This window comes from Agelaius phoeniceus, chromosome 11 (genome assembly GCF_051311805.1).
Source record: "Agelaius phoeniceus isolate bAgePho1 chromosome 11, bAgePho1.hap1, whole genome shotgun sequence".
NCBI classification, from domain to species: Eukaryota; Metazoa; Chordata; class Aves; order Passeriformes; family Icteridae; genus Agelaius; species Agelaius phoeniceus.
In genome coordinates, this window is record NC_135275.1 from 13,289,219 (window position 1) to 13,302,464 (window position 13,246).

Here is a 13,246-nt window from a genome sequence, read left to right on the forward strand (position 1 = left end):
CTCAGCTTCCCAGGAGAAAAATCCTGGGCAAAGGGATTTTTTCAGAAAATGCGAATGCAACACACACTGAAAATCTCAGTCCTGGGAGGAACAGGCAAGAGAGATTTGTCTCCCACTCTGCCCTGACTGGAGGAAACAAATGCCAGTTTTACACTGTGGGTTATGAGGGTGCTGGTGATTCCTGCATTTGTGCTCCCACACAGGCAGCTCAAGGAGCTGCCACTCTTCAGCTCTGAGATGCTTCAGGCTGGAGAGAAATAGAATGCACTCCTTTGGGTACCTTGTCATGTAAGAACAGGCTGGACACATCCAGGTGTGTGGATTCAATATGGGCAGGACACCTGGAACACTACACACCTTGCAGTTCTCACAAGTCTGAGATATTTTCTGATTGGAGTGCAGAGTTACTTCAGCCCTGTGCAGAAAGGCAGCCTACGGCTAAGGAGTTGCATTTTGGGGACAAAGTTGGGATGAAAATTATATCCACCCCAATTCTCTGAACATGTGGGAATTTTACCCTGAACAGGAGCTGCTGAAACCCCAGTAGGTTTGTCTAGAAAAAAAAAAACCCAAAGAAATATAATTTAGCAAACAAATATAGTTTGATTAATGCATGGTTTCCACTAAATTGTTCACTAGAGTTTTGTATACTCACAGCTACAGCATATATCCAGAGAGGAGGTGGAAAGAGGTGCACACAGAGGATAAGAGTAAAATTTACTGAAAACATCCAGATTTAATTCAGGAAAGATTCAATACATAGTTTGCCATATTTTTAACAGGAAAAAGAAGAAAAAAAAATATATCCCCACCAGCCACATCTGCAAACCCACAGTTATGTGCCTGATGGAAAAATGAGTTTACTTGAGTGCTAATCTATGTTAAACCCTTTCAAAAGCCTCATTATGGCATCTTTTATCTGACATTATGTCACTTTAAGAATGCAATTATCATAATTACAGTGCTGTCGAGATTGAATGGGAGAGATTTGAGTCACCATCTTCTATAATGTACAGATTTTCTCCTCAGCCACTGGCCTGATAAGAGTGGAGCTTGGACAAGGGGTGAACTAACAATGCAATAACTTGCTGCTCCTTGGCTTTGATAAAGGTCACTGGCTGCAAATGTCTGTGCTGAAATACAGTTTGCTGAGCAGCAATGACCCATCAGGCTGAGGTACTTTAAAACAAAATGAGACAAACAAACATTCTGGAAATGTTCTGTGTGTTAAAGAGGAGCCGGTTTAACCTGAACCAGCTCAGAAGTTGTGTTAGAACAGGATAGATGGGAGAGAGGAAAACTATGATGTTCTTTTATTGCCTCCTGAGGCTCATCTGGTAAAACAGATTTAGGCTGGGTTCTAAAGACCAGTGATATCAGTGGCCAACAGGCTTTAGATAAGCCCTTGAAGAAGGCAAATGGATCACATAAATCACAAAATGCAAAGAAAACCACAAAGCATGATAAGCAATGGGGTTTAGCAAGCCTTGTTTCTATTGCCCTCTTCTGAGGGCATTGCCTGATGATTACTTATGTTGCTAAGATGGAGACATTACTTTGAATTTCTGTTCTTTGTGCAGCTGCACCATTTTCTCTCAGTGTGTCAGAAACAAACATTATTCAAGGCATCTATTTGCTCTATTAGAACTAGCCAACATGCTCAAGAAGTGTTGAAGTGGCACTGATGGACACAGTTAAAAGCCTCATTTCACCAGGAAATCCAGTTAACAGGGAACTTTTCTCCTTGAAATTGAGCCATAATTTGGTTCTATTATGAATTCCCATAATGGAAGTAATTCAATATGCTCAGCTTCCTCTATCATAATTTCTCCTTCTACAGCAGCAGATCCTCCAATCTCACACCTCTTTGTGATTGTCAGCTCATGACACAGAGAAACACCACGGGGCTAGAGCTATTAACCTAATTTCCACTTTACAGATGGAAAATTGAGGAAGATTTAGGATTAAAAAGTGCTTAGTGCTTTATCCATTTTTTTTAAGCCTCCAACCTGGTATTTCTTGGGTTTATTTCTCTAAAAGATGGCTTCACTAACTGAAAAGCAGAGTCTAGTTAGCTCAGGTCATTTGTGCAGATTTAAAAGCTCCTTTTGTAGAGCAAATCTACATTTGCCCACAGTCCACTTTAAGTAAGCAGCAAGGCCTGGCTTTTATTCTTAGGCCTTTACTATCAATATTTCCTCATGACCAGAAAAGTTCCTTTCAGAAACTCCAGACAGTTTTCTTGAGTCCTCAGGCAATGGAGTGAAAACAGCTGTGAAGCTCTCTGCTTTCAGCAAAATATTATTATAGACCTGATTTTGAGCTTGTGGATTCCAAGGAAACCAGGCTGTAATCAAATCACCTGTTTGAAATAGTGAGATTCCAAATTAAAATCAAACAGAGGACACAATCCTCTGAGACTGCTCTCCATTTGCATTCAGATACATCTGGTGCATTTTCATGGAATTTCCAGCAGTGTTCAGGACCTCTCCTATATAACCAGCTCCACATTTGTGTCTGTATTGTTAAATCCCACAAAGCTTCTCAGGAAATCTGATTAATTGGGATTAAAAGGTGTTTTTTAAACAAAAACATTTTAAAAATGTTGCATAAAAAAAAAAGCTATTTCTGTTTTAAAGCCATTTCCTTGCTGGCCCAGGCAGACAAGCCTCAGCTGTTGCACTGACCTGCACAAAAGGCTGATCCATCATAAATGTTGGATGTTTCCCTGAAAGGGCTGTCAGTCCCACTCACATCGTGGTGGTCTCTGCTGAGGACCACTGGAGCCTGGAAAAAGCCAAGGAGAAGTCAGTGGAATCCTTCAGATTGTCACTGCCACTGAGGACCATTATCTGCGCAATTCATTTCTGTCTTAATATTTGGGGCCCTGCTAAGGATTTACAGTCCCTGCTTTGTGCTCTCTGCAAATCACAGAATGATACGTTGTGCTTGTAGGTGCCCGAACAGAAAATTAAACAGTCTCATCATGAAACAAAATTTCAGTTTCTAAACCCACCTCTCTCCTGTGACAGAGCACAATAGTGGGGGCAGGCAGGGAGGACTGAGCTCTAACACAGACTGGCCCCATGTAAATGCCAGGCACTTCTGCTGCCCTCAGTGCTTGAAGCTTTCTCCTTTCCCACCTGCCTCCCTGACCTCAGATATTCAACACAATTAGCAGAGCATATCAACACAAAAGAGACAAACCTTAATCTTCCCTTCAGAAATGGCTCTATTAATAGCCACAGCTATGGACACACGACCCTTCTGATCAGAATACAAGATTCTGGCTTGAGAGCCAACGACCTGCAAAAGAAGAATGACAGAGGGATAAGGTTCTCTGCCACTGGCTTATCTTCAGGTCCCAGATGAATGGAGTCACAGGAGTGACCCCTTCCCTTCCATAGAAGAAAGTGCAGATTATTTTTTCACCAACATCCAGCTTCCAGAAAAAAATTAAAATCCCTCATTGAACTTAGTTTTATCTTCACTCACACAATCCATGAGATGTGTTTCTGTATTCAGCTGTCACTGCCCAGTAAATTCCACTCTTTAACTCAACCTGATTGCTGAGCTATAATCCCCCTATCAACAAATCCCTTACCAACAGCTGAGAAGCAGAGGTTTGGAACTGGAGATGGTGGGCTGGAAGAGAAATGAAATGTGGCAAAGAACATCTGTCCTGCACAGCTCTGCTGTGCTTCCAGATCAGGAGAGCACAGATGAGCTCTACAGCATCACTTGTTGGCTTCACAGGGAGAGCCTGCCCAAAGAGGAAATCAAAGGATGACCCACTGGTGTCCTGCTCCCAACAGGGCAGAAGGATGGCAGCTCCTCAGCCTTGTCTCCTGTTTGGGAAAGGGATTGGGAGCTGCACCTGTGAGGAGCTTGGTCCACAGCCATGCCAAGAGGAATATTTTGAATAGCACTGTGAAAGAAAGGTGGTCACAACTGGGGTGGAGGGTGAATCACAGATATGTTTCACTCCAGATACAAGAGTAGATATTGCTGAATTATTTTAACTTTTCCAGATGAGGAAGTGAAGGGGAAGAGCTGCTTCAGCTCAACCTAAAATCCTGCTGTGAAGAGGAGGGTTTCAATTGTCAGCCCCAAGAGCTGCAGGGTGTGTTTTCATTCCTGTCCATCCCTGCTTTTCACCCCAGCATTCAGTTCCAGGAGCAGGCACATCTGCTGCAGGAGGCTGTGCACTCACCAAGCTGTGCCTGCTGGCTTCCCGAATCCAGCGGATGTTGTCATGGTACTGCTGCTTCACAGATGTGCTCACTTGGGAGAGAAAATGAGGAAAAATACAGCTTGAAAATTAATGCAATATGTTCTAAATTTACTTTAATTCATCTGGCAACACTAGGAAGTCACATTCTGCTCTCAGATACAAGCGTGCATATAGAAAATGCTGTATAAAGTTCTCTGTGCAGCTGATGCAGCAACTGCAGTGTATATTTAGAGAAAGGTACAAGATGCCACTCAGGGCACAGCTGGAATGGTAACTCCCATTTGGATCATCAGCAAATTAAATTAAAAGGAAATGTGGTTTACATGTACTGTCCATTTTTGGTCACCTGTTTTACTGCCTACTAAACACCAATCTATTACTGATCTTTGCTAAATTAGTCATTTCATCAAACTCCATGACACTGGGTGCTGCAATCCAGTCCTGTACCACATAGTGAATAACTCCTTTGAGGCAGCCAGCAGAAATTCTCAAAAGCAGCTTGCAACACACACTTGATAAATTACACCAATGGACACCATATCTGGGGCACAGATTTACAGCACAGCAGTTATTCTGTACAACCTGGTCCTTGGATGCTTTTGTACCAAGATAAACCTGAGGTCTTTTATCCAACTAAGAGGTTTGTTGCCTCACATTTCTATGGAACAAAAACTGCACAGGAAAATTTATTATGCAGTTGTTACTTTATGCATAAATCCACCCTACACCTTGGTTAGATGTAGATGTTACCTAAGAAGACAATTATATGTAATGTCAATTATATATATAATTTAATATATATAATTTAATATTATATATGTTAGCATTCTCCAGCTTCTCTTTTCATTTCTATCTGTCTCATTCCGCCTCAATCAGCCAAACTAAAAAGGAACAAGAATATATTTCAAGTGAAAGACAGTGAAATATGGCACATATCAGTCACATGGTGACCTCAGCACAATCAGCTGCCTCCAAAGGCACAGCACCATCTGTAGTGAGTGAGTCACAAAAGGGACAAGGGGTAAGTAATGGGACAGAGGTGTTTTGCTGTCCTCATTTAGGAGGTTTTACAGCTCAGATGGGATTACAGTGCCTGAAGAAGTTACTGTCTGTAAGCTCTTTCTCTGTGGGCCAAGCTGTGCCACATTACCTTGCCCTGAGAGTCACACTCAGCTCCCAGGGCTCAGCTGAGGGACAGCACAGGGACCTGTTCATGCCCTGGAGCTTCAAGGACAGCATCTCTGCAGATGCCAAGGCAGAATGTTCTCTGTTACTCTCCAGCTCCCACCCCTTTTCATGGCAAATTATAACACACAGACAACTTTTGTTTTGAAGTCAAGCTGGAGAAACTGCTCACTGCTAATTTGAAATTGTCCCTGAGAAGAGTGTTTGGACTACTTCTGCTGCACTAGGCAGTGTGACAGCAGTTATGCAGGGTAAAACTAGAAAAAGGAAAGAGGAAAATGTAAGAAGTTCACATTGAACCTGTGTTAAACGCATTGTTTAAGGGAAATGAAAAATATGCTCATTTCTGCAGAGGCAGGCCTTCCATACCAAGAGCTTCAATGATCCTAAAGAGACCTGTCAGTGCTCGAGGGGCTGGCTTCAAGTGAGAGCTCCTAAACTCTGCAGTGAGGATTAACATGTCAGCACTTCACTTTGCAGGGAGTGAAAGATGAAACAGCTGCTAGTGCTGGCCTAATAGGATTGTGCTGCCACTCAGAAGCTTTGAGGAAGCAGCCTCTAGAAGGTAATGGGCACTGTTCACTTAGGTTACTATAGACATGTAATGGGAGTTCATTGGAATATCTCTAAAACACCCAACAAAACAAAACCAAAACAACAGAGAATGGGTTCCTTTCTATCACTTTTATAAGCTCTGTCAGAGAACATGTAGCATATTTTGTACTTCACGGTGCACAGACTTACAGAAAAGATCTGACAGAGGAAAAGATCTACAGAAGAGAAGCCAGATGAGAATACTGGCTACAAGGACCTATCTCAACACAGCACATCTGCCTCTTCCAGCCAGCTCCAATAAACAGTTGGATTTCATCAGTTATCCCTGGGGAAGTGAAGAATACTCCCTTTTATTTAGTCTTATTTCCTGCAATTGAGAAAACCTCACCATTTTTTTTAAAAGAACTTTATAGTAACTCCATCTATCTCATTTGCTAAACTGCTGCCTCCACCTTCCCATGCCAACAGGAATGTGTTTTGAAGTCAGGCAAGCAATTGTATTGCTTCTGGTATTTCATAGGCCCTTGTACACACCTAGGGTTTAAAATATACTGAAAAGCATTGTGGACCCAGAGGAATTGTCCCAAGGAACACAAAACCAGGCTCCCTTAGAGAGATTTACATTGTTCTGCATCAGCTCAGCCTTCAAACTACCACAGAGGTCCTAAAGCCAAGCCACACCCCAATCATCAGCGCTGCATCTCCCATGCAAAGGCATTCTTAAAAGCTCAGGTAGCTTAGAAGTAGAAGCAGATAATAAAATTACATAAATCTCACAAACTCTGAAAGAAATTCATCGCCACAAAAGAAGAATGGTTAACAGGGGACTTAAGGCCAAGTTAAAAGTTTAGACTTGGAATGCAACAGAGTTCAGCTTTGTGCAGTTTTCACTGAGTTTTTAGAACAGATTCTTTCATAAATTTCCAAGGTAGGCTCAGATTTCAGATATGTATGTGTGTGAGGCTATCCAGACCCTAAAATTTGGTACAAACCCAGGCTTCATAGAAGGCTGACTACAAGTGGATTATTCAAGAATACGTATGCATGAATGGCTGCTTATTTTCTGATAAAATTCTGGTTTTCTTTCTTTGAATCAAATTCTTATTTTCCTGTCAAATTTAACAATTATAGCCTCAAATAATAGCCTCGCTTTTAAACCTGTTTTCACCTGTTGGGATTTTTTTATATGTCATTTTTTTCATTTAAATTAGGAATATACAAGTAATTGTTCAATGCTTTTTGTTTATGCAAGAGACTTCTCTCCCCAGCTTTACATTACATCCATATAAACACCCACATACTCCTGTACACAGAATAACTGAATTATTTCCCAGCCTTGCAATGCAAACCATCCAAAGGTCATAGAATGGTTCAGTCCTGAGAGAAGATTTCTGGAATCTGCAGTGCATGGCAGAAAAATTACTGCAGATTTCTGAAGACAGATCCAGCAGTACAGCAATGGATTTCACCCTCCCTTCAATAAAGCCAAGGGACCAGGCTTAAAAACATGGAAGTTTCAATACCCACAGAACAGAGTAGGTACTTCTGGGTTATTGCAATGTGCTGGTTTTGCATTAAACACAACTCATGACTCCTAAGGAAAGATCAGGAGAACAGACAGAACCAAGGACCTTGCAAGGTCAGACCCACTGTACCAATAATTCACCTCTTGGGAGGAAAAGGGGGCTGGACACCAGCCTTACATCATAGGAGGAGAAGAGTAGCTTTATTCCAAATGAGAGACATCTGAACAGGATATATCCTTTTCAAAAATACCACCCAGTGTTCTCCCAGTGCTTATTGTTCCTGAACAAATAGAAGAGCATTCAAAATTTTCACACTTCTCTTTGTATTTCTATGTCTTTCTTGAAAATAAGCAACAAATATTTCAATATTACCCGGGAAAAAATTATTATGCTCTTGTTCTCAAAATATGGTTTGGGTTTCTGATCCATTTCCTTTTGATCTGGAAGAGCTCCTCAGAATTCAAGGATTCTGTTGTTGATTCTGGAAAGCACAAAATCTGGTGCTCAAAACAGAAGAGCTGAGGACTTCAGTGCTTGGGGACACTGACAAGCCTTTGACCCTGCTGTCTGGTAAGTGCAAGGGCAGGGAAAGGGGCAGAGCCTTCCTCTCCATCCTGGGACACCAGGATTAATGTTTGCTGACACAAAATTAGCTGTGTCTCAGTTCCCATTCATAAGCAGGGGATATCAGTAATATCAGTTTCAGGGATGTGGAAGAGTGCAATTCCTAGATCCTAGCGTATCACACAGAGCCATGCAGGTGTTCCAAACTGGTTCCACCAGTCAGTAGAAATAGCTGTCAATCGATTAACAAATGACAAAAAAAAAATCTCAAAATTGTAATCACAAAAAAATGACACTGGATGGAGCACCACACCCAGGAAACCTGGGTTTCCTGTCACTGATCTCCTTGCTAACCTTTTGAAAGCCTCCATAGGTTTTCATGCCTCATTTACCTGTGAGACGGGGCAAAGCAATTTAACTCCTTAAATTACTCTTGGAGACCTGTTGGTGAAAAATGCCTATTGCCTAAAGGTTTCAAGGCAACAAAGTTTAAAAACACCTGTAACAACTAAAAAGAAAGGCTCTTAGCCAGAATTGCTTTGAGATCAACATCCCTGGTGGTTTTCTGTTTTACCTACAGGCTGCACTCCTACTAGAGGTTTAGACAGCAGCAAGACTTCCTGCTTCCATGGAGCTTGGAAGACCCTGCTTTCCATGTTTGCAGCCAAAAGCTAGCACACATTTCAACTCTGGCTTTCCTTTTGTCTCCAAAGCCCTTGGTGTGATGATGCCTCACCTCCCTGGCGGATGGAGTCCTCCAGCACTGCCATGGCAATGGAGTCAGTGGTAGCAAGGTCCCGTGGGTCACCTGAGGTACAAACCCAGCGGAATGGCCCAAATCCCAGGGAAAAAATGTCCCTGGGAAGAGAACATGTTTCATTAAGAGATAGTTGAAATTCTTGCCTTATTTATCCTGGCTGCTAGCAGTGCTTTTTCTTTCATTAGCTGGAGACAGAAGAATTTGAAATATTTTCAGTGTACTAATCTAAACAGAAGCATCAAGGACCATTAACTGAGAAATTAAACAGTGGTGCTTCAGGCAGCCATCCATTGGTATATAAGAGTATAGTCAGGCCAGAATTCTGACAGTCATGTTGGACAGTTCAATCAAGTGCATCATCAGATGAATTGCAGCTTTTCTTCTGTTTCATCAAATACCCTCTCCCTGCTGCCTGGTCTGTGTGTCCTTAACCCAGGCTAACCCTGAGTGCATCTGCCCTGTCAGACAAGGGCAGGTTCTGACCGAGTGCCTGAGCCCAGACTCATTTGCTGTCCACATTGTTTATGTGCAATAGTGGGACACGCTTCACTTGAGGGCCGGAAGAAAAGATCTAATCTGGCTGGGGCCTTACTCTGTGCTCAGGCTCTTATTCACATGGCATAGGCAAGCTAAACATGAGTCAGAGGAAAATGAGTTATAAATCCAGTCCCTCAGCAGATCTCCTGAGCTCAGCTGTTTCCACAAGCAGCATGTACAGTGTGGGTAAGAGGCACAGCTGGTGCAGAAGAGTGTCCTGTTTCCATCAGACTTTTAACTTCAGGGCACATATAAGGCTTGGATGATTTGGGATTGGTCTCTACTGCTCTGAAGAGACAAGTCCTCAGCTTTTAGCACTTAGAAGTGAAGTTGCCTCTAGTCACAGTTTGAGGCTGTGACCTGGCTCTTCTTGAGCAGAACTGCTTAAGGAACAGTCACGCAAAGACAAAATGCAGCTACTCACATAAAGGAGTGAAGAGTGTTGATTTGACAATGGCTAGCCTACACTAACTCTGGCATAACACTTGTGAGAGCCATTTTTCTACTGCTGTTGCCTCTTTTTGATCATTTATCATTGCAGATCACTGTCAGTCTGCACTAGTCTCTGTAGTACTCTCCCTCTGAACAGAGGGAATCACAAGGTACTTGACAGCATATTCCCAACTCTGCCCAACATACCCCATGATGTGCTGAACATAGGAAGGATATCGAAATTCTGTCTTATTTGCTCCTTTTTTTGCAACATCAGCACCTATAAAAGAATTTTAATAGTCAGTCACTTGATGGTGGAAAACTATAAAATGCAAAACCAGACTGCACACAAGATCCTATGAAGGCTGCATCTCAGCCAGGGAGGGCCAGGGGTCTCAAGGAACAAGAGAGAAAGAAGGAATAAAGATTGAAATTACAGTGGCCAACCCTGTCCTAGTTAACATACACAGCTGGGAAGATACATGCAGGATTGTTCTTGTTTCTGCCTACAACTCCAGGATCTACTCACCAGCTCTCTGAGCTTCCAAGAGAAAAGCATTGCCATAATCCCAGAAAAACATGCCCTTATCAGCTAGTTTGTTAATAGCAGCCACATGCCTCTTCAGACTGAAATAAAGAATGAAACAGTTATTCTGGATGAAGTATGAAAAAGGATAATATCATTACCTAACCAAAGGCATGGGAGTAGGAGGAGACAGAGGGAAGGGAAAGACCCCAGATAAATTCAGACATAAACCCACAAGGCATCAACTGAGATGCTTTCAGTCTCTGTAGCACCTGTTATCCCCAAATCCTGAAGGGATTTACAGTCATTGAGGAAACTTAAATAGCAAAGAGGTGTCACATCTTTCAGCCAAGCAACACAGCCAGCTCTGGGGATGGAAGCTGACAACAAAAACCAGCTGGCACAAAACTGCAGAACAGTTTAAGTAGTTCACAAAGCAAGCAGAGAAAAAACTGAAAAACAGAACATCACTGTTCTGTCCTCTACCTTGGCCCAAAGTGCCCAAATTACCCTTTCTTTCCAGTAGTGGACTGTACCCCCTGACTGCATGGCTTGAAGAGCACCCAAACCCAAAGGTTGGGAAGATGGAAGATCAAAACCTTCACCTCTCTTGTACCAGTGTCCGGAATTTCCCTGGGTTGGAGGAGAGCAGCTGCTTTCCCTCCTCAAAGCTGAGCTGCACTGGGTAGTACCCCCCGTTGAATGGGTTGTGGCAGGAGGTCTGGTCAGAGCCCAGGTCGACCAGCAGCTCTCCTGTTGTGTCCAGCTCATGCACCAACCTCTCCCTGGGGAGGACAGAAAATGAGCACAGGGGTGAAGATCTCCTTTCTGACAGCACATTTTCATGAGCATCTACAGTAATGTACTCAGCACTATGTTTAATGTCTCTGCCAAGTTTGGGAACTAACTCCACCTTGACCAAAAAGCAAGGGTATTATATGTACTCATTTTCTATTCATACTACTTACCACAGATCTACAACATTCCCATGGTAACCCAAACTGAGGGCAATTTTATTCTTTCTTGCTTCTCTAGAAAATAATAAAAAGATTGGTTGAAGAAAATGCACCTTGTTCTATCTTGAAATGTACAAATCACACACAGAATCAAACCCAGGAAAAAAAAAACAAAAACAAAAAAGCTGTGTGTTGTTTCCAGCACTTATCTCAGAAACAAATCTTTCAACATTTACATAATTGTTAATCATGGATTCCACGAAGCTTGAGTGATGCTGCAAGTGTAACATTAGTTGTAATTGCTCCATGCATATTCATTAAACTAAATGAAGACACGTTTAACATGTACAAATGATGTGCAGCATTAGTAGTCACTAATAAAGACTGCTGCAGCTTGGGAAGTTGGATGCACATTCCAAAGCAGACCTGGAATGAGAAGAGGTGTCCCTCAACCCCTCCTAAGTGCAGACTACGATGGCACAGGGCAGAAAGCTGTGAGGGCAGGGTTAGGAAGCAGAGTTAAACTCACAGAGTTAGGCTGCAAGTCATACCTAAGGCGAGCAATGCAGTGGTCCAGGTTGTTGGAGATTTCCATCAGCCACCCCTGCTTGTGGCGTTTCAGAAGTGCTGCTTCATCAACCTAAGAGAAAGAGCAGAGATCTTAAAACTCCTCTTTCCCCCATGCAGTCGTTTCTTACCTTTAGTTTTTCAATTAACCTGCAGAAAAAAGTAACAAAAAGTAAAGGTAATAGCCCTACTATTACCTAGAGTTATATATAGAAAAGATATAGATTATACATATATGGCTATTGTTCAAATGTTTATTTTCCACCTCTGATTTTTTAAGCTTTGTTCTCTTTCACTCTACACTCAAAGCAAGAAATAAAATTTTTTGATAATCACTTCTCAAAATATTTTATCATTCAAAATTTATCATTGAAATTGTTTAAGAGATAATATAAGTATTAAGTATTCCTATTGTTTCTTTTCAGGATTATGTTAAAAGGCAAAAATGTTTCAAATCTATTTTTCAAATCTGGGTATTTTTTGTGAAAATAATATTAAGAAACTATTTTCATTGATCAGCCTAGAGAGACATTTCTGCCAGGCTGCCCAAGATGAAGCTATAGTTTGCTGAATAAAATTAACCCTCATTTTGTTCTTGGACTGCTGGTTGAAAACCTCAACCAAATATGGAAAGAAAAGAGGAAAGCATTTTCCTGTCCCAGCTGCCTAATGCTGCTGAAAAATAGCACAGAGCAAAACAAAACTGTGTCTTTAATTCCCTCTTGCTTGAACTTGGAAGCTCCAAGTAAGCTCAATCCCAAATCCTGGGCTCAGCTTCTGTGTGTGCCAGTGTGTAGGTGCCTAAGAGACAGCTGGAAAAAAATATAAATGGATGGACAAACGATGGAGGCTTTGGCACAAATTCCATATCAATGGTCCAATGTACAAGCTTGCACATCATTAATACATTTATAATGAGCTATCAGTGGCATAAGGCAAGAGGCAAAATTAATTTAAACCCATATTCTGTGGTAGCAACAGATATAACCCCCCCCACAGTGATGTGTGTGCACAAGAACACATAACCTGAGCATCTTCTACTATTTCATTAAAGCATTTTTTCACTTCTCTATAATCTTCCCCCATCATTTTAATTCTTTCTCATTAAGAAGGTATTTATATGTAAATTAAATAAATTCTGTATTCAGGAGTTGCTTGAACACCAGGAAACCTTTTCTTTCCCAATTATTCTTAGCATGGGACACCATCCATCATTTTTCACATCAGTAATGAAGACTATCCTTCCCAAACCCCAGATTATGATAATAACAGGGTCATTGCCAATGGAATTATTCAATAAAGTCAGATGCCATGAGGGACAGCTTCTTCTGAGGTATTTAAATCAGCACAGGAGGAAAAATATTAAGTGGTCTGTATGAATTACAGGAATTGGGTTCATTTAAA

At 41.7% G+C, this 13,246-nt stretch overlaps 1 protein-coding gene across 1 annotated transcript in view; it reads right to left on the bottom strand.

Moving 5' to 3' along the window:
- Window positions 1–13,246, bottom strand: part of UROC1 (urocanate hydratase 1) — a 37,101-nt gene that overhangs the window by 6,629 nt on the left and 17,226 nt on the right. Inside the window, exons 9-17 of the mRNA XM_054640186.2 lie at window positions 11,827–11,915; window positions 11,288–11,350; window positions 10,925–11,104; window positions 10,323–10,420; window positions 10,001–10,073; window positions 8,801–8,922; window positions 4,214–4,284; window positions 3,208–3,306; window positions 2,688–2,787 (exon numbers count right to left, since the gene is read on the bottom strand). Of these exons, the coding sequence (XP_054496161.2) occupies window positions 2,688–2,787; window positions 3,208–3,306; window positions 4,214–4,284; window positions 8,801–8,922; window positions 10,001–10,073; window positions 10,323–10,420; window positions 10,925–11,104; window positions 11,288–11,350; window positions 11,827–11,915 (895 nt within the window). The remainder of the gene's footprint in view (window positions 1–2,687; window positions 2,788–3,207; window positions 3,307–4,213; window positions 4,285–8,800; window positions 8,923–10,000; window positions 10,074–10,322; window positions 10,421–10,924; window positions 11,105–11,287; window positions 11,351–11,826; window positions 11,916–13,246) is intronic.